Below are 20,798 nucleotides of genomic sequence, written 5' to 3'. Positions count from 1 at the left end.
CAGGATCTGTTGGATTGTAAGGGATGGTTCCAAGAAGTCAAAAATACACCAATATTAAATTTAAAAAAAAAACATTTAATTTATTTTCAACAAAAATAAAAGATATGGTGAGGACTTATATAACTTAATTTATTTAATTTAAGAATAGCTATCAGTCTGAATCACCGGAATCTGCAGTCTCCAGACGTCTACTTTGAGAATAATATTGCAGAGGATGTATGATGACAGCAGGTAAGTTGGAGCTCACAGCATTATGACATGCTGCAAAGATAGCCGCACAAACTTTACCTGGAGACTCTGAATCATGCAAAGTTGTTATTTTGAATTTATCTGAAATAATAATAATAATAATAATCCAACATGTATTTATCTTAATTTCTTTAAAAAAAAAATAATTATATTTGTGTTGTTTTCTTCTTTACAAAAATACTTCAATTTCATACTACTTCTGTGAGCCTAAGCGGCTCATTATTAGAAATAGTTATCAAATAGTGGTAGGGTGGGTTCGAACCCAGAAACTCTGACTCTGAGTCCGCGACATTAACCACAGGACCAAAACCCGGCACATAATATAATTAATAATTAGTATATGTTGATCGATTCTACACATGTTTAAAATACTAATACTATAAAAAAAATTAACAAACACATGTAATAAATGAAGAGAGAACACAAACTGTGACAACTCCGATTTGATATGGGTATGTTTATCTTAGACAGATAAAGCATCTGACAAGCAATCAGACAAGTCAGGTTTGAATCCTGGAGAAGAGCAGTTATTTTATGTGATTTTTTCATTTTCTCTTATACATGAATTAATAAAAATAAAACACTCCGTGACACCGCTGCAAAATTTATAATATTTTTTAAAAATTAATACCTGCGCTGTTAATATGGCTATAGGCTGGTTTATTAAGGAGGGCCGTAAGGTTTGACTTCTGTACGAGTGGACAGCCGTGACAATCTCGCGTGGACACCTCTTTGCACTTCTGCAGACTGCCACAGCTGACGCAGGGCTGTCTCACCTTCCTGCCCACAAGCCCAAACTGGTACTTGATCGTGTAGTCATACTTACCACGCTTGTAATCCAACTCCGACATGGCCTGGGAAATTTTGACTACAGTTTAATCTCAGAATAATGTTTTTAAGAGTCTCTGACCACTACCCGCACCCAACAGTGCGTTGGGCACCGCATCAAATAGATGCAGCATCAATTCAAATATTACTTTCATCAAAGTTAGGTGATCAATCCTGCATTTTGAGTGAATTTGCAGAATAACATGAAATAAATATTAGAATAAAAACATCTATGTTATTTTGACAGCTCTGAAAAATAATTCTGTCACCTCAGGTATGATCATCCACACATGCTAACCACAGCAGTATAGATAGGGACAGAAAAAATGTAAGGTTTAATACAAAAGAGGAAAAGTAAGTGACGCAGCATTATTTAATGACACATTTGTTTTCTATACAAAAACTAAAAAATTCAAAAATAAAATGTGAGTAATTTGATTAAAAAATGAGTTTGATAACTCGTGCAGAAATTACAATTCATTTGATGAAAATTGTTACATTTCCAAAAAATAAGAGGAAAGAATACCTAACCTACCTGCATAAATGTATTTTGAAAATAGCGCAATGTTTCATTCAGTGTTAATCCAATATCCATAAGAAAAGATATGTATTGCTGTCGCCCGTAATGTCTCAAGTGTTTATAGCGGTCCATGTGATTATACATTCGAAGCATACACGGAGGAAAACTGGTAGACAAGGCAGGGATATTACTCAGTACTGTTTCTTCTTCATTAATACCTATATACCAAGAAGGCCCATCTATAAATCTGAAGAAGAAAAATGTTAGCAGTAAAATAATTGTAAATTCTTAGAGAAAAATTGTAGTATCAATTACAAATTGGGATCCGCTTATGTGATCACTTCAAACCCTGTTTCTGTTGATGCCAATGACCAGCAGATAATAAAAGGCAAATCGTAAAATAAAATATATTATTACACAAAACTGCATTTTTTATATGTACATTTTATACAAAATTAAAAACATAAACTTTATGACAAAAGCTCCAACATGTCTAAGTATTTTATTAAAACTTTGCAAAACTAAAAACTTTGAACAAAAAAACATACACTAATCAAAGTTACCTAGATTCACTATACCTTTTTCCCTTATTTTTTTTCACAAGAGTAGGGAATCTCTAATTAATGATAGAATGATGAAAGTGGTCACATACCTTTGGCATTGATTTGCAACAACTTGAATTAAATCCAAGAATCTGATGTCAAGTTTTGTATTGGGCAAACTAAACCTCACAGAAGACAGGAAGTTTTCAATTAATTGTATCCAGTAGGAGTGTGCCACTAAATGTAAATGCATTATGTCGATATAGGCAAATCCATTGTTTACGCACACGCTTCTCTTTTCAATCAATGGTAAGACTAGATCCCAAGCTACCTGGGAAACAAAAAATGTGTTTAGCATCTCTTTACTGTGGTAAAATACAAAAACATATTTATAGAGGCCTTCGCGTTCCTCTTCCAAATATCTACAATATGCTTTTACTACTCTGTATGCCAGAATAGTATATATAATCATTTTTGTTTCTTAATCCTAATGGTAAAATGTCCCGAGAAAAGAAGTTCATTTTGGTTTGAATGTGAAACAATATTTTAATATTGATTTATCTCTATTCACAGATTGTGTCCAAACAGTTCACCTGGCACTAGTGCAGTATCAGACGTTCAAACCTCAATTTCTTAGGACAGGTTATTTACATGCTGATTTTTCACTTAGAATATAGGTCATTCTTTACAACATTTTGAGTGTGTCCAAATACTTGTTCACAAAATCTGGATTATCTCCAATTACAGGAGTTATTTTCATATTATTTTTTGACATCTCATCAAAGATGAAGAAGAATATGGAAGTCTGGGCATTTACGGGGCTTACGACCGTCATAGGCTGATTTAAGTGATCACTTTACACACGTGTAACATAAGAATACATACTAATATAAGAGTTTCTGCTTAATAAAAAATCTAATAATATAATTAAATAAAATCTTTACATACTAATATAAGAGTTTCTGCTTAGTAAAAAGCTTCTTTACATCTCACCAATAGTGAAGTTCTAGTGATTCATGAACAAGGTTTCTAAATTGGTTCATATATATAGAACTTCCAAGAATTTGAGTAGTGTGGTTGTCAATAATGGGTAGAATTGGTGAATGTTACACGTGTGTAAAGTGATCACTTAAACCAGCCTATGACGGTCGTAAGCCCCGTAAATGCCCAGACTTCCATATTCTTCTTCATCTTTGATGAGATGTCAAAAAATAATAGGTCATTCTTCATACTATTGATATTATTATAAATTTTATACAGTTAAAAATACAAAATTCCGCTATGAGAATCGAGTAACAAACGGGTATTAAAGACAAAATATATCAGTGACCTGCTCGCATCACGTCGCATCAAGGTAACTTGAGCATTCATGTTCGAGAGTGCGATAGACGCAAGTAAAAATGTTTGTTCGGAAGGAATTACATACGTAATTCAATAATAAGTGCTTAACCTTTCCGGGAGTACAAAAATTGATGTCCGACTTTCTCTGGGGAGTGGGTTCTTTTTACATGAAAATTATTTTTTTCCATTAAATCGATGTATTATGAAGATAGAAATTAAGTCAAAGTATTTTTTTTTTAAAACACCTATTCGAAATATTTTTCAAATATGACAAAATTACACACAAATATACACAGATGTCATTCTTATACAAGTTACATCATATTAACTGATGGATGGACTTCGAAGTTCGTTAACGTCGATACTCCTTTAAGGAAAATTCGCACTGACGTTCATTTACGTCCATACTCCTGGGCAGGTTAAAACAAAGGATAGAAAATATGTAATTGCCCGCGTCACAACTGATTTGAAACATGGTGATCGGCTAATATTTCAAATATCAGAAGAAGTAAATAACACAAATCTGAACAAGTCGATTAGTTAAAAAAAGAGAGGTCTATCAGAAAGCCTATATGCTTCTGTATCAGATCCGGAAATGCGGTTGAGAACTTTCAATGTAAACTTCTTTACATATACAGAAATATGTTTTATTTCATACCTACTTTGTAAACTTCTTTAACATCGTCATTTCTTTTGAAGTCCTTCTCCACTGGTTTGATTAATTGAGTTCCCATAACAAACTCTCTTTGTTTTTCTACAGATAAGCATAAAAACTGGACACTTAAACAAACAAGAAAACATATGAGAATATTGTATTTGTCCATACAATATTATTGCACTCAGCGTGATACAAGTGATGCAAAACTGTTTTGTTTGCTATGTGTATTAACTATGTCGGTTCGTATTGGTGGCATGAAAATTAAAACTAAATACACAAATATAATGAAAAAATAAATTTGTACATCATTAATCTTCAATCTTCGCTGATTTCATTCAAGAAGTAAAAACTTATACATACCAGAACAAGCGGGATTGGTTTCTAACGAACCAGTTAATAAGTTCATTTGATTTTTTATCAACAATTGCGTGCGCTATTACAAATTGAGAGACTCTATTATAATGACGCGCTTGAAGAGCCTTCAGTGATGATGTAGAATCTGTGCACAACGCAAAATGTTTGGGATATTTCTTATCGAATTCATCCAAAACAACTTCCAACCAATTATTAGAGAATTGACAGTGTTCAAAAGACACCTTTTCCAGTAAATTCAACACAGAAATGTGATCCAAGCACTCCCTATGAAATAAATCATAAACAGTAAATCATTTTCATATTAATAAATTTTAATAATATTATTTCCGAGAGATATGTCCAAAATTAAAGTGAGTTCGAACTTACGTTTCGATTTTTTTTAATGTGATTAATCCTCTAGGCATGTCATCAGGGTTATTGAAAGGATTTTTATACTCGTTAAAAAAATTCAGACAAGCCATTTTAAGGACCGCGTCACGCACAATCTACAGTTATTACAAAAATATACAAATTTTAATCAAAATTTGACGTAAATACGAACGGACGTCAAATTTGAAATATTTGAGCAAAGATTATATACCAAAGACTAACTAATTTCTTTATTATGTATTTGGAGCCACCGACAACTGAAAATAAAATTAAGGTAGGTACCTAAATCTCTTTTTTTATTTCTCACCATCATTGAAAAAATTATAATTATTCCTTATCCGTAAACCACCTCTGCCTCCGTGGTGTAATGGTGAGCATATTAAGCGACCGTGCTAGAAGTCCCGGGTTCAATTCCCAGGGGCGGGTGAAAATAAATATTTGTCATTTTACACTCTAATATTTATTTGATATAACCCCGGACTGGTCCCTAAAGCGCAAGAGTGATCACCTTACCGTCACGTAAGAAGCGATCAAGATAACACTGCGTCAATACGATGCAGTGCCATCGGTTACGGATAAGGGTTAGAAGAAGAAGATCCGTAAACCAACAATTTTTTCTCATCATAATTTATGAAATTGAAAGTAAATTTCGTATAAATTGTGTTTTATAACATATTTTTAGGAAAAAGTGCAAGAGCAACATTAGATTTTTTCTATATTCCATAGACATTCATAAAAAAAATGGAATAATAACCGGAAATCATAGAATTTGTATTATTATAGACGGCTATCGGTGAAACACGGTGAAATTTCAAATTTGTTCGCTGCACGGCCGTTGCTCCGTTAGTTTCGCGAAATTTTAAACTTAGAAAAAAGCTGTTAATACTTGTTTTGTTGAAGGAAAACCACGTTTGCTTTAGGAGAAGTGATCATAAAAGTTTATAAATGAAGATGGCGCATAAAGAAATATACTACTCTGATAAATATTACGATAAAGATCACGAATATAGGTAACTAGTCAAAATATGATTCGGCATTGTTTTTGTTCCGACGAATATTGCACCGGTGTTTGAATAGTTTTTTTTTCGAATTTTTGCCTTTAATTAATCAGTATTTTTGACAATTTCAGGCATGTAGTCCTTCCCAAGGAATTAGTAGGCCTTGTACCTAAGAATCATCTTATGTCTGAAACGGAATGGAGAAGTATTGGAGTTCAACAAAGTCAAGGTTGGATTCACTACATGATACATTTACCCGGTAAGTTTGCAAGTGTTTCCCTGTTTTAACTGTCTACATAATAAATAAACTTAAATGTAATTTTATGTAACTTGGTAGAGAATATAGGACAGCTTCAGGACTTGCCCTCGTTTTGTTGACGAAATCAGTCAAATTGTTGGTTATGTTTTTATAAAGACCGAGTAACTTTCCACCGGTTATATTTGAATAATAATAACGAACATATTCTGTAAAACTGAAACGCATATTTAAATATAACTCCATGCGATGTATTTATAATGTTTAAAAAATATATGAATAACTTGCAATTTAATTTTTTTAGAATATTATAATAAAGTGCTATTTTAAGGTTTATAAATTATTATGATCAATAATCAGTGTGGGTTTTAAGAATATGTTTATTATTATTATTAATTATTATGTCCGCCTCCGTAGTGTAATGGTCAGTATGCTCGCCTACCGTTCTGGAGGTCCCGGGTTCGATTCCCGGGGGGGTTTAATAAATATAAGTGATTTTTTCACTCTAATATTTATTCAATATTACACTGGACTGGTACCTGAAGTGGAGGGCTGATCACATTTCCTTCATGTGTAATCGATCGAGATAACACTGCGTTTATATGAAGCAGTGCCCTATGCACCATTGGGGTGCGGTAAGGGATTTATTATTAATTATTATTATTCACTAAATGTAATATTATTCAACCTGCTTATAACATACATTTCATGGTAATTTATACTGTGAATTATTTATGAAATACAAAGAGTTAAAACCAATGTATACATAACATCCATCAATTACACGCAGCAGCGAGTCAAATTTTAGAATTTCTAAATTCAGATAAATAGTAACTCCGTTACTTTACGGACTGCACTGATTACACTTTTTTTAGAAACCCCATACGTATATCCATAAATCAATTTACAATACGGTTCCGTAGTGTCTAAAAATGCTGTGCACCTCAAACGAATTACCTGATAGATGTCTCACGCTTCGATCAGCTACAACTGCTATGGGAAATGCGATCTTACCACCTCGCAGTATTGAAATTGGTAGGCGTGCCTTTGCTTTAGCGGGTCTGATGGCTTGGAATGCTTTTCTGCCAGCAGTTAAACACTGAGAAAGATGATTTTTAGGAATAAAACTAAGACTTTTTAAAATTGTTATCTTCCCCTTAATTAAATCACAAATTTTATTTTTATTTTTGTGAGGTAGCATTTGAAGAAAATTTCACTTTGTAAGTTATCCAACATGATTGTAATTTGACAATGTCATTGCAATGCGAATCACATGCTACAAAATAAATCAGTAGAATCATAAATCGTCTTGATTTAAACTGACAATAATTAATTGTGAAATTCTACATAATAAATGCCAATTCAATATAGAAAATAATTGAACTTTAATATTGAAATTGGTATTTGTTTCATAGAAGGTATAATACAAAAGAATATCTTTGAAGTTTTTTTTCTTTTTGTAATATACAAAGATAAATATTTGCGTTTTTATTATTTACAAAAATACTTCAATTTCATACTATTTCTGTGAGCCTTTTGATCCCTATTTCTAATTCGTTATTAGAAATAGGGATCGAATTGTGGTTCGAACCCAGAAACTCTGACTCGAGAGTCCGTGACACTAACCACGGGACCACAACCCGACACAAAGTTCTTGGTTCAATCAAGTATTGGTTATTGGAAGAACTTTGCTAAATAGAAGTTCTTTCTGGGGAAGTTAAACGGTAATGAAAAATGATTTTTCGTTTTGTTTTCAGAACCTCACATCTTATTGTTTAGAAGAAAGATCACAACACCTCCCCCGGTGGAGTTCTGATCACCTCCGGACTCCTGGACTCGTGACCCCTCCACTTGTACATAACACTAATTATAAACATTACACGGTGATTTAGTTTTAATTATAATATTTTCGCATGACCCATATTGGATACTTTGCTGGAAATATTTACTATTCTAACGCTCGCATTCAATTTCTAACTTGACAATTAATTCCTTTAATGTATCATTTATTTGCATTCAAAATTGTGAAATCGGCTGGCCAATTTTATAAATATTTGTATCCTTGCATTTAAAGTCCACTTTAAAAGAATATATATTTACAACCTGATTACTATATGCTAAATCAGATTTTAAATTTACCTCTCACAGCGCAATTATGACTATTTTAATTCATTACTTTCTCTTATTGCATTTTTTTTTAAATTTAAAATACAGATATGTAAGTTACAAACTATTAATATATGTAACTCTCTTTATAATTCATCATTCACTTTGTGTAATATCACTCAAAGATGACTACCGGTTTCGGAATAGCCATTCCGTCATCAGGTCAAATATAGACAGAAATGTAAATGTAGAAAAGTCTACATTTGACTTGATGATAGAATGGTTATTCTGAAACCGGTGGTCACAAAGTAGTGTTTTGAAGTGATATTACACAAAATGAACAATAAATGATAAGGAGAGTTTTATATTACCATACCACATAGTTAACAATGCTTTTAATATACAAAATATATTTACATATGTAATTACTCCAAAGTAAACACTTTAGTCTCTCACTCTAAAACACAAATGCTCAAATCACCTTTGTGATACGCAACGTAAGATAGGTGCAGACATATATTGCCCGATTACGGCGGCCGACAAGATCAATTTTACCGTGTAACTATGAATGTTTTTTTTTGTTGATAATTTACACAGATGTCAGTAGATATTATATATATAATGCAGAAAATCATAACTGTTAAAAATGATAATAACATGAATAATTATTTTATAATTTGTAAAATGCCATTTATATGAAAAATCTCCTTCCTCAATTTTATAATTACGCTTTACAATTAATCTGTATTCTCAAATTTACTACAAAGTTAACTTGGTAACCAGCACTTACTCTTTTACTATATTAATTTACTATGTTACACCAAATAAATATTTGCTGTACTGTAATTTTCTCTGGATCATAGTTTTCATATGTATTTATTGGCATTGGCAACTATACATTCTATCTGATTTTTTTAAATGTTAAATTGTTTGTTCAATCGACTAATGTATTTTTATAATAATGTATTAAAACAATTTTTTGTTGGTAAATTTCAACAAAATGTGCGTAATTACAAAAAGAAATGAAATAAGACATTACTTTAAACACATTGCTAAGATTTTCTTTCAAAATAATACCAAAAGCCCTTAACGTGTACATAATTAACGTCGGTTGTATGTCAATAGCCCTTTTTGGCAAAGTTGCAGCAGAAATGTCACAATAAAGTACAAACAATCCACTGTATGATAGCTCATAAAAGGGGTACATGCGTCTAAGCCGTGAAAATTTATGAATTTCAGTCAAATACATAATTAAAATTACATTAATAGTTTGCAATTGTATAATTGTTTATATTTATACATTATTTTAGTCCATGATTAATGTGGCATATTTTGTTACAGTGTGGTGTTTGTCTAAAATTTAAATTAAAATATAATTTGGTGCTGCATTCATTTGGTTATGAAATTTTTATACTAAATCTGGATAACTTTGAACATTTTTTGTGTTGGTTCAGCAATTACATTTGCCTCTGTTATGTAAGTTATAATTAAAACCCTCACTTACCACCGGGACTTGATCGTTAATCTTATGAATTCTATATTAAATACATATGTGTTTATTTTTTTCAATAATACATTTATAAAAAATTAGTTTGATGTTTTCCCTGTAAATAAAGGTAACATCTAACACTATTGTAAATCCTAATAAAGTTGTACAGTTATAACAAAATAAAATGTAACAATATCTTTGAATCGGTAAATTGCATCAGTTTGTCCTGTTTTCTGCTGAAAATGAAAAAAAACTGAATTGAAAATTGGTAATTAAAAAAAAACTAAAATATAACCATTAGAAACATCAACCTCACTTTAGTGAGGCCTGAAGGCACTTGCTCACACATTTTTTTGTCACACTGTGAAAATTACCTCTTTTGTATTGTAGGATAGTGCATCTAACAATGTTACATACTATGAATGTTTGTATAGAATACACTTCATCAGTTGTTGGGAAGTTAAAAATTGACAAACAAAATATTTTAGTTAGAGTAAATACTCAACTCAAATGGATTGAACCCCTGAAGGGCATATGTCAAGATATATTAGGTGTCTCCCCAGAAACAAGGAATCTTTTTTCTCCACAAAGTTCTCTTTAACAGATGGCAGTTTCAAGATATGAAGTGGTTGTTTAGATACTCTTATATGTATACACACAACATCCAAGAATTGAGGCAATATGAATGTTCAATAACGGGCAGAATGGTGAGTAATAGTGATCACGTAAGCCAGACGATGCCAGGTCATAAGCCCTGTTATTACCCAGAAATCCACATCCATATTCAAAGGTTTCTGTTTAGATATCTAATATGTCTTAGTTTTGTTCAAAGTTACCCAGGAGTTCAAAATTAACCGATTACTTTTTAGCATATAAATATTAGATGTTTATGACCGATTTGTGCCTTAAATATAAACATGTTTTTAAATTAAGATAATATATAAAAGATCTGTATTTTTTATTAAAATTGATGACAACTTGTGTTTTATAAGTAGGGATTTTTTTACAGCGATAAATCTTTATAGTTTAGGACTCCGAATATATTGTCCGATGATTTTGGTCAATGGGCCTGTCATGCGCCAGCTCTAGTATTTTTGTTTAGCAAAACAGCCTTAATCTAGGTAGCATTGATTGTAAGACCTACTTTCTTTATATTTATTATTGTCTTAATGTCAAATTATGAAGTATGTATAGATGAACCAGTACTGAGCATGCTTTAAGGCCCTCTTTAGTAATAAATCTTGTAAAAATGTAACCATGTCCATTATTTATCCTTTTACTCCAGAACTCAATGTTGCCTGAAAATTTAATATTCCATGTCTGTTACTGACGTAACTCTCGCTATGCCACTGGGGGGCCCGTCGTCTGTAGCACAGCTATGGCTCTGCCGTTGCAAGTGGCAGAGACTCACCGCAGCTCAGTCCGGTCGGCGTAGCCGAACAATATCCACTGGCCCTGAAAAGGGCCTCCGACTTGGGTATCGGTCTAATGGATACCAGACTGAGGTACGGAGAGCAGGATCACAAGGAGATCGCACTGACTCGTGTGTCGAAGCGTACTCACTAGCCTTGAGAAAGGCTTTCCAACGGTCCGTTGTTGGTGCAGTGAGACGGCGAGTCAGGCGGCGAATTCTTGAGGCGAAGGAGCGAAATGGAGAAATATAAAAGACCAATTCGGTTTTTTCACACTGCTTTATTCAAATTTTGGTTTCTACAGCCGGCACGGTTTTATGCCGTGTCGGCGCTTCTCGGCGCTGAATAACGGTAAAGTACCGTTGCTCGGATAACGGGACTATACCGTTATCCGAGCCTTGTCCGTACGGGCCCCTCTCTGCTGGCGACCGCGCTCCCCGCTCCCCGCCTTCCCTTCCGGGCGCGCGGAGCTCAGTCGACCGATTTGCCTCGTACGGACTACATCAAATTACATGTATGAGCTAGGATACAGGCTTATTTTAATTTATACATTTTATCCTTAATATTAACGCTTATTTTATTCCTAATATTAATGGCTCAGGGCCAGACGTCCGCAACAATGTCACTACATTCTCAATGCTAAAAGTTGAAATGATTTTTTTTAAAGGAATAGTATATATGGCAACGAGGAAGAGGGGCACAAGTCTGTAACATATCGCTCACTCCTTTCAACAACGTCATATATCAAAAATCGTCAATTTTCATTTGTGCATGTTTTCAGAATGCCCAGAAAATGTAATTTATCCTAGCAAAAGCGGCATATTTTTAACTTAATATTTACCCGCTACAGGGCAGAAAGGTTGTTTTTGCATTTTGAAGAAAATGTATTGCAATTTTTTTTAAATATCCTGAATATTTTTCAAATGGAGAAAAAACAGTCAGGTTTTACCTTAAAAGATGTGTTGCACAGTAAAAAGTTCAATAAGTGACTTGATATTTATTTTTAATACATTTTATTATATTTTTAAACTTTAAAAACAATCTGAAAAATCATGTTTTTTATATATGACGTTGTTGAAAGGAGTGAGCGATATATCACAGACTTGTGTCCTTCTTCCATGTCACCACAGATATAATGAAAACAAATTAAAACTTGGAAAATATGGAAACCTCATCGTCCAATTAAAATAAGTCTCAGATAGTATGGATGATAGTTGGTTCTTAAATCCGAGGGCAGTTATTATTTTTTTGTTTTAACCGCCCTACACATACGAAAGTACGCGGTACGCGCGGTTTTCTTCACCCTTCCGCGCTTACCCGTATGCCCTACGCACTTGAGAAAAGATATCTGTTCCAAAAATATTTGATGCGTACCGGATACACTGACAAATTTTTGTCAGGTTTCATACCTGACAATATTTTGTGACAATAAACGTGATTTTTTTGCTTATAAAATTTATAAAAAATATGCCTGAAAATAACCCGAAGGTAGGGTGGTTAATAGACATTTATGGACATCTTTGAATAGTTTCTTGTACCCTCTAACTGGAATACCAACTTTCAAATTTGATAAAATACCTACACTCATATTGGCAAGACTGATGGTTAAAATACTACTAAACCTGCTGTCAATGCAATAGCAATTGCATTTATGTGTATGAGAATGTATAATTTACAGATATGTAAAGGATTGCCACTTTTGTGGGACCAATGTTGCATCTTATACAATGAAATCAAATGATATTAATGCTCAAACATGGATTGCATAAGTAGTGTACAATGTTATCGCTAAAGCCAACCGATGACAGGTTGTAAACCTTGCAAATGCCGAAAGACTTCCGTATGCTCTTCCCATAAATTGCTCCAACAATCTTCTTTTTCAACCCTTTTCCGAATCCAATGGTGCATTGTATTGACGCAGTGTTATCCTAATCTTTATGTACATAAAGCCAAGGTGATCGGTCCTGCACTTCAGGTGCCAGCCCAGGGTAATATTAAAAAATATCAGCGAAAAATTACTCACATTTATCTTGACCCTTCCGGGAATCGAACCAGAGACCTACAGCACTAGCCTAACCCGCCAACCACTACAGTATGGGCGGACAATGAAGGGAGACTGTATGTATGAAATAACACGGGTTTGTATAAAAAATAAACATCTCATTCTTATTTTTATTTTTAATAAAGCTCGTTTGAGTTACGTAGTTGTAATATTACCCCTTGACAATCTATGCTAAACCTGCTCATTTTTGTGTGTAGATGCGGTGTTATTTATTGAACCCAATTTTTTATTTTGCGGTCGCTTTTTTTCGTGACGACGTGGCAGGCCTCGGTGGCGCAGTAGGCAGCGCGTAAGTCTCATAATCTTAAGGTCGTGAGTTCGATCCTCACCCGGGGCATTTGTTTTTGTGAATTGAATTTTTTTAAACGTTACGGCTGATTATAAGAAAATAATGGACCGTAAAAATAAAATTTAGTCTTTAACCCGATGGTTGCCAGAGACGAGATATCTCGGCAAATGGCGGAGTGCCCGTATGGCCAGAGACGAGATATCTCGTCAGTACTTTTGATGACGTATTACTCCGCAGTTTTAACTCATATTGACAATCTGTCAAAAACGGAACATACATTGCCATCAGTTGAAGTTGTCACAAAATATTTTATAAAGTTTTTAAATACTTTTAAGTGATTTATCGGTATCACTTTCAGCTGACAGTTGACAGATGTCATTAGGGCTACCACTCAAACCACTTGAAATATTGATTATTTTAATCGATTGTTTTGAACGCCAGGGGTTTTTATTTTGCTCAATTTTTTTGTGTTTTTCTTATTATTTTAAAATATTCCATTGATAAATAATAGTTGTGTGTTAATATTAAATTTAATAAAAACTTGCGTGTGCGACTTAGTGTGACAACCCTGAAAATTTGAAACTGGTTTAACTTCAAGAATAAAACTCTAACAATCGATGCGGGATATAATATTTGGTAAGTAAATTATAATTCAATAAAAACAACAAAAAAAAAATCTTTAGACAACTTTTTTTTTCCAAAAAATTACTTGGCCTGTTGAGCACTGCCGCGTAATTTATTTGCGGCCATGAAAAGGTTAAAAAGCACTGTCAATAGCTCACACGTATTTATATTACTTAAATCGTAATTTGTTTGAGCACTGCAACAGCGTCCACCAGGCGCCATCTTACGGGGGCGCTAAATTAATTATTTTGGATCCCTAACCAATATTTTTTGTTGAACTGGGATGCCAAACTTGAATTTCTAAATAGATATTTACTTTATTCCACTTAAAGTTAATCAAATTGTCGTTAATTATAATTCATAATTCAATCAATTTAATCACAGTGAACCGTCCTTGAGGTGGAACATATTTTACGAAAATGGCGCTATGGGAGATGATAGAGAATACTGTTTTTTTGCTGTTGTAATATTATTTTAGATCAGTTCATTCATTTTTCTAATTTACCCGGCGTCTTTGTGGTTTTTTAAGTAAACGTTGCAGATAAAACCAAAGTGTTTGCTGAAACTAGTAAGTAAATTTCTAACCCGCTTATTATCTTTCTACTGTGATATGTCAGCGCATACATCTATCTAAAGTTTAAATTTCCAAATCTTATAAAATTAAACGGATTGCTGGAAATTCTATATTTATGCTACCATGTGATTTTTCATACTTCAATATAATATGTGCATCCGATATTATCGTACTGTGCCCGTAGGAAAGCAGCTTGTACTCAATGCATACAAAGACGACATCACAGACTAACTAGACGACACTGTTCTGCCCGAAAATGTGTTGAATTGAATTTTCAGTATCTAAAAAAAAATTAAAATAAATGTAAACAAAAACAATTCCCCAGGTGAGGCTCGAACTCACAACCCCGGCATCGCTCACGACTACTGTCTTATAAGTACCGTGCGCTAACCAATTGCGCCACTGGGGAGGATGGTCGGGTCGTCAAAATAACTCAATAGATAATATGGGACCATTTTGAGATAAAATTTAGTGCAAATGTACCTAAATAAGTATTTATATAAAATACCTAACCTAAAATCGTCGATTTTATATTTCGCGTTGTTGTGAAAACATCGCTCGTTCTTGATAATATTGTATTTTAAAGTTAGTAATTATTATAGTCAAATGACAACAATATGCGAGTGCTTGTGTTTAATACGGGACGAACAAATTTTTAAGTGTTATGTTTGACAGGTGATTTTTATTCTTGAATTGTGCTTCGTGCTGTGGTTCAAATAATATGTTTAGTAATACAAAACATTGGGGAGAAATAGAAGATAAATCTGAGGAACAATATGTTTATTTACCAAAGGTAATCCAATTAATCGAGACAGATTTACACGTTAAGTAATTTTGCAAACTTTCGCTTAAAAAAAAATACACAGGCGCCTATTGCGTGATAAATTTAGTTTGTCAAGATATAAATAAATAAAAACTTTAAATAAAAATTGTCAATCAGTTATTTGCTTACTTCATTAGTCTCCTTCACGCTTTTTATGGTAATAATGGATACAATTTTATTCAGATTATTACATTTTTTTTTTAAAGTATTTAATCCACCTTGGAGTCGATTGTCATATCAAGCTCTGAATAATACTTAAACCCTAATGTGTTTAAGACATGCGTATCTTATTTTTAAAAATCCTATAAAAATACCTTTATTTGTCATCCTTTGGTAAAACCATGAGGTTATGTTCTTCACAAATAGGTCACAAATAGAGACTATCCCCCTTCACATACAGAATGTGGAGATAGATATTCAATCTTTTTGCCGCTATCTGCATTCAATGGTGTATAGGGCACTGCATCGGACCAATGCAGATGATCATAATTACATTAAGACAATCGATCAGTTCTATGATTCAATTTAATATTAAATTAATATCCATCTGTCAATACAAAAAGCTGGAAATAATCAGCCCGAAAATATTGAGAAACAGCTGTATTTTATATATTTTGCTGAAAAATGAGAAACCTGTTTTTGGTTTCTCGTTTCCAAGTCTAAGTTTACATATAGACTTATAATTTAAAACACATTTCGGTCTCAGGTGAACTTCTCTCCGCTGATCGAGCTAGCCCTTACGCAGTCCACATGGTCCCCGGGGCTCCAGCCCGGGGCGTTGGTAACACTGCCACTGGACTCGGTGACACTGCGCGCTGCGCTGCTGGCGGAGAATGCGCGCGCACTGCAGCAGGCGCAGGAGTCGCTGGCAGGCGCAGGGCCGGACGGGGCCCCCGCAGACACCAGGGTGGACCCTCCGCCCGCTGACCAATCCGAGTGGCCGCTGCAGCACGAGGCTAAGCCGCCACTCCGATTCATAGAAAAAGTAATCTCAATTTCATGGACTAGCATTTTTCACTAAACAGCTGCACTCAGTTATAACCATTATCCTGCATTCTCATTTATTAACTTAAAAAATAAAGGAAAAATCAGTACAAAGAATGTTTCTATGATATTTGTTTGATTTTTTCGTATGGCCACCTACCATACCTCAATTAGCATAAACAAAAACTTATGTTGTTTATTTCTATATTCATCTTTAAATTCAAGTGTTGCAATTGGCGTTTTGAGCAGTCATACTCGACAGCCGTAGTTGAATCGCTGTCGAGTGTGCGCCAAATGAGACTTTTTATTGAATTTCCACAATGTCCAACACTGGGACTAGTAGCTAACTCCAAATGCTTCAAACTTTTAGTCTGTTTCCATCCTAAGGTTTTAAAGCTATGCAAGTGTTTGTTTCTACATTTATTCTCCATCTTCAAACTTCCTTATCATGTCACGGACGTATCGTACATGCGACAAATTCACTTTTATTAACACATTTTGACCCTAATTATACTCAGACATTCTGTTCCCCATCCCTCAGTATACTCGTCACAAGTAACCATGAATCCAATTCTGATCTGTAGCATCCGATCTGTAAAAGTAAGCAAATAGAATGGTAATAAGCATCTCCCACTCTCTACCAGCAGTATGTAAAAGAGGCTTTTAAGCGTTTCCCGCTAACAATGCGTTAAGAAACTTGAAAAAGACATAGCGGCATCAGTTTAGGTACTTAAATAGTTTCTTGTTATTGCAGGAGTACTGCGCATGGTCGCGCGGGTCCGGGGCGCCGAGCACGGGGCGCGCAGGCGCGGCGGACTGCCGGCGCTGCCTGCTGCAGGCGGCCGCGCTGGAGCTGGCCACGCACCCCGCCCCGCTGGCCGCCAGCCGCGCCGTGCTGGACACGCTGGCGCACGCCGCACACCACTTCCTGCTGACGCTCGTGACCACCATGCGCACCATCGCCGACAGGGAGGCCGAACACAAGCCCTCCGGTGACTGTTATTCTCTTCCTCTCATTCCCGTCTCATAGGGTCCTTCAGAGATGCACTTCTGCTGTGAATGGTACAATTCATGTTATCACCCGGAATAAAGCATACTTTATCGCTGAAGACGTATGCAATAATGGATTTAAAACATCAATTTAAGACTAAAGATATATTAATAATAAAGATTACAGTGATTCTTCTCTCACTCTAATCTTAATTCAATTTTTCCCTGGAAGGTACCTGAAGTGGTGGGCTGATCACCTTTCGATAAGATAACACTGCATTTATATGATGCAGTGCCCTATGCACCATTGAGTACAGGTGAGGGTTTGATGAAGAAGAAAGATGTATATAACACACGAATGCCCTATATTGTTATATATAATAAATGTCTCAACACATGAATATTTTTTTATATGCCAGTTTAAATGGTAATTTTACATTTTCTCGAAAGTTTTTTACTGATACTTTGTGGCACATTTTATAAACTTTATAAAATGAAACTCATACACTGTTTTTAAAATCTTTTATTTTTGGTAATTTTTTCAACTTTGTTAAGAATTATGTAAGAATATAAAAAATTATATGTTTTACCTGGTAAAAAAAGATGAACTTTACTTTTGAAACAAGGACTTTAGTACACAAATTATTAGCAGTTTTTTTGTTTAATTCTCAGTAGACCCTTTGCCCGGAAATATCATTAACACCTCTTAGGTAGAGATCCTTTTCTTTTGGTAAATATGCTAATACATAAGAGAAAAAAAAAATTGTTCACTTAAATGTGTAGGTGTACAATTTTGTGTGTCTATTTTTCTATATTCATGTGTGTATCTATTATTTTAAGCAGAAAATTATATTTACATAAGCGATGTTAATCATATTTTGCTGGAATCCGATCATTTTTTTTATAGAATTATATTTTGAGAGACTAGATGTGTAACATGTATTTATTAGTTCTTATATTTAGCACTTCACAATTTCACATTACAATTTTACCGTATCGGAAACTACATTATTAACGAGTGTAAAAGTCTAGTTTATTATATGTATTTTAAAAGAAAAATCTACGTATTTGCACATATGTTATGCCTGGCTGTAAACATTTTCCAATGTTTATTTATCTGTGTATGTACTAGCATGTATTTATTTAATATCTTTATTCAACTATTCTACTGAGCACCTAAGCTACTAAACTAAGTGTCAGAGGGAATATCTGGATCAAAAACAAGTTGGAAATAAAACTTTTACAAATACCGTAATTTATAAATATTACGGTAATTGATAGAAATTACGGTAATAACTGATAGCGGAAAGACTTTCATATCCGTTTACATTAGAAAGACTTTTACGTACTGCTACCTCTGCAGTTAACGCATTTGGGTTATATGCATGAGGTCTCAGATTTTTAAAATAATTAATAATCATTTCATTGATTGATTCGGCAGTCACTTTGTGGTAAAATCTATCCACGTTTAATTTAAGTTTCACTTGGTAAACATTACTATTTCTTGAAATCGGTTGTGACACGTGTTTTGATGCTTTCCGCATCATTTTCAAACACTGTATGGATATGGTGTTTGAAAATGGTGTGAAAAGCATGGAAACACGTTTCACAATACATTTTAAGAAATAGTGATTTAAAATAATAATTTAATAATTAAATCTGAAAATAGAAATTTATTTACCAAGCAAAAATAAATTTAAAATATTAATAATCACTAAAAAACTGTACAATTCCAATACGCCACTTTTTGTACCATAAGGGTCAAAATAAGTTTGTGATTATAATTTATAGGCTTCCCCGATGTGATCAGCAAGACCCTCGCCGAGTTGGGTGTGGTCGGCATTCACGAGTGGTACGTGGAGCGCGTGTTGGGTGCGCGCCAGCGCGCCCTGCAGCGCATCAGGCAGTGCCCCGCGACCGAGGAGGTGCCCGAGCTGCACTTCCCCGCATCGCTGGAGGCCCTCGGCGAGGGCTCTCTGGGGCCCGGATACCGGATGCTGCACTCCCTGGAGAACGCGGATCTCTTGCCCAGACTGCCCATCCACTTGGAGCTGCTGGATGAAACCAGTCCACCCACTTCCGCTGGAAATGTTACCTGACTCGTGATTGACCTGACCCAATAATACATTTCTGGGATGTTCATTATTCATAAACATGGATCAACACTTGAACGTGATGAAAGACAAAAATCCTATTCACTTTTTAATACATAGTGTTTATATTCTTAGCATTTGATAAAAACTCTTGATATAACAAATCTTTATTGGTTTATTATCATCTGCCGAAAGATGAAAGCATGATATTATAAAAGATGAAAGTATGTTTACGTTGACCAGACTGCGGTTTATCATTTCCTCATTCAGAATTTTAGCTTCATGTACTTACATAGCTGTTAATATATGACCTCAAAAGTCAAAATTATGATAATTTTTCCACAATATGTACCCCTGAGCCCAAGCAAATAAAGTTATTAAAAACAGAAATAAACGTTTTTGCATTAATTTCTGCAAGATTTATGCAGGGAAACATTAGAATGTCAAATAATTATAGTAATTTAGAATAACTAAGCATAGTCATTAATAAGTGCAGACAGGACAAACCGTCTTAATGCACTTATATTTTGTATTTCTTTTGTAAAATAAAGCATTTTTTGACTAATTGTTTTCATTTTATTTACTCTGATTTTAAGTAAGGCAGGACTGATCACATTGCCTTCATACAACCAATGAAGAATATAATACTTGTTTAATACGATGTAGTGCCCTATACACTATTTGGTCTGGATAAGGGTAACAAAAAGGGACAGTGTGTCACATGACGAGCCTATATAGTATGCTCCTTCTTCTTCTTTTTGTAGATCCTAAGGATCTGTTTGTGCCTCCGCTTGTCGCGTTTGGGATGTTGACTCACTGCTGTCTTTCCACCTTTTTGGAGGTCTGCCTGGGGGTCTGCGTCCTTCAGGGTTTGAAGGGCAATACGTGGAAGTCGATAGGGGCGATACGTGTCTTCTGACGTTCTGTTTATATGTTCATTCCAGTATCGCCTTTGTTGTCCCCGCCTCACGATATCCTCCATCTTACACATGCCTGAATTCCCAATAACAGTAATTTTGTTTATTTACATTCAATGTCATTACATATATGATATTTCGTTGTTTATGGATTAGTTTTTTTTTTTAAATTTCAGAAAAAAAAATTCACATTAAAATATCCAGAGCGTGTTAAAATGAAAGATTGTAACTTAAGAGTACCCTCAACTAATCTTTATTTTAATCAAGAGTTTTTTTCATGTAACGCGGTGGAACGGCGT

General features: G+C 34.2%; 3 protein-coding genes and 2 non-coding genes across 5 annotated transcripts; 3 read left to right on the top strand and 2 right to left on the bottom strand.

The window, feature by feature from the left end:
- Window positions 1-57: 57 nt before the first annotated feature.
- Window positions 58-5,114, bottom strand: LOC148302688 (DNA primase large subunit-like). The gene is made up of 7 exons (XM_088271209.1): window positions 4,880-5,114; window positions 4,499-4,777; window positions 4,143-4,260; window positions 2,250-2,470; window positions 1,613-1,844; window positions 881-1,103; window positions 58-330 (listed from the first exon to the last, which is right to left on the bottom strand). The coding sequence occupies exons 1-7, from the start codon at window positions 4,972-4,974 to the stop codon at window positions 152-154; spliced, it is 1,347 nt and encodes a 448-aa protein (XP_088127335.1). The 5' UTR covers window positions 4,975-5,114; the 3' UTR covers window positions 58-151.
- Window positions 5,115-5,692: 578 nt separating this feature from the next.
- LOC148302687 (cyclin-dependent kinases regulatory subunit-like) lies at window positions 5,693-8,093 on the top strand. Its single transcript, XM_088271201.1, has 3 exons — window positions 5,693-5,892; window positions 6,012-6,139; window positions 7,894-8,093. The coding sequence occupies exons 1-3, from the start codon at window positions 5,828-5,830 to the stop codon at window positions 7,950-7,952; spliced, it is 252 nt and encodes an 83-aa protein (XP_088127327.1). The 5' UTR covers window positions 5,693-5,827; the 3' UTR covers window positions 7,953-8,093.
- A 5,376-nt stretch (window positions 8,094-13,469) lies between these two features.
- Window positions 13,470-13,542, top strand: TRNAM-CAU (transfer RNA methionine (anticodon CAU)). Its single transcript has one exon. It is a non-coding gene; the product is annotated as a tRNA-Met (tRNA).
- Window positions 13,543-15,009: 1,467 nt separating this feature from the next.
- TRNAI-UAU (transfer RNA isoleucine (anticodon UAU)) lies at window positions 15,010-15,101 on the bottom strand. Its single transcript is given in 2 exon segments — window positions 15,010-15,045; window positions 15,064-15,101. It is a non-coding gene; the product is annotated as a tRNA-Ile (tRNA).
- Window positions 15,102-15,207: 106 nt separating this feature from the next.
- LOC148302684 (STAGA complex 65 subunit gamma-like) lies at window positions 15,208-20,148 on the top strand. The gene is made up of 4 exons (XM_088271199.1): window positions 15,208-15,485; window positions 16,222-16,500; window positions 17,254-17,491; window positions 19,281-20,148. The coding sequence occupies exons 1-4, from the start codon at window positions 15,414-15,416 to the stop codon at window positions 19,586-19,588; spliced, it is 897 nt and encodes a 298-aa protein (XP_088127325.1). The 5' UTR covers window positions 15,208-15,413; the 3' UTR covers window positions 19,589-20,148.
- Window positions 20,149-20,798: the final 650 nt, after the last annotated feature.

Source organism: Brachycentrus maculatus, unplaced genomic scaffold, assembly GCF_059751285.1.
Source record: "Brachycentrus maculatus isolate JH-2025_06_01 unplaced genomic scaffold, ASM5975128v1 h1tg000421l, whole genome shotgun sequence".
Classification (NCBI taxonomy): Eukaryota; Metazoa; Arthropoda; class Insecta; order Trichoptera; family Brachycentridae; genus Brachycentrus; species Brachycentrus maculatus.
This window is presented reverse-complemented; position numbering and strand designations above follow the sequence as displayed.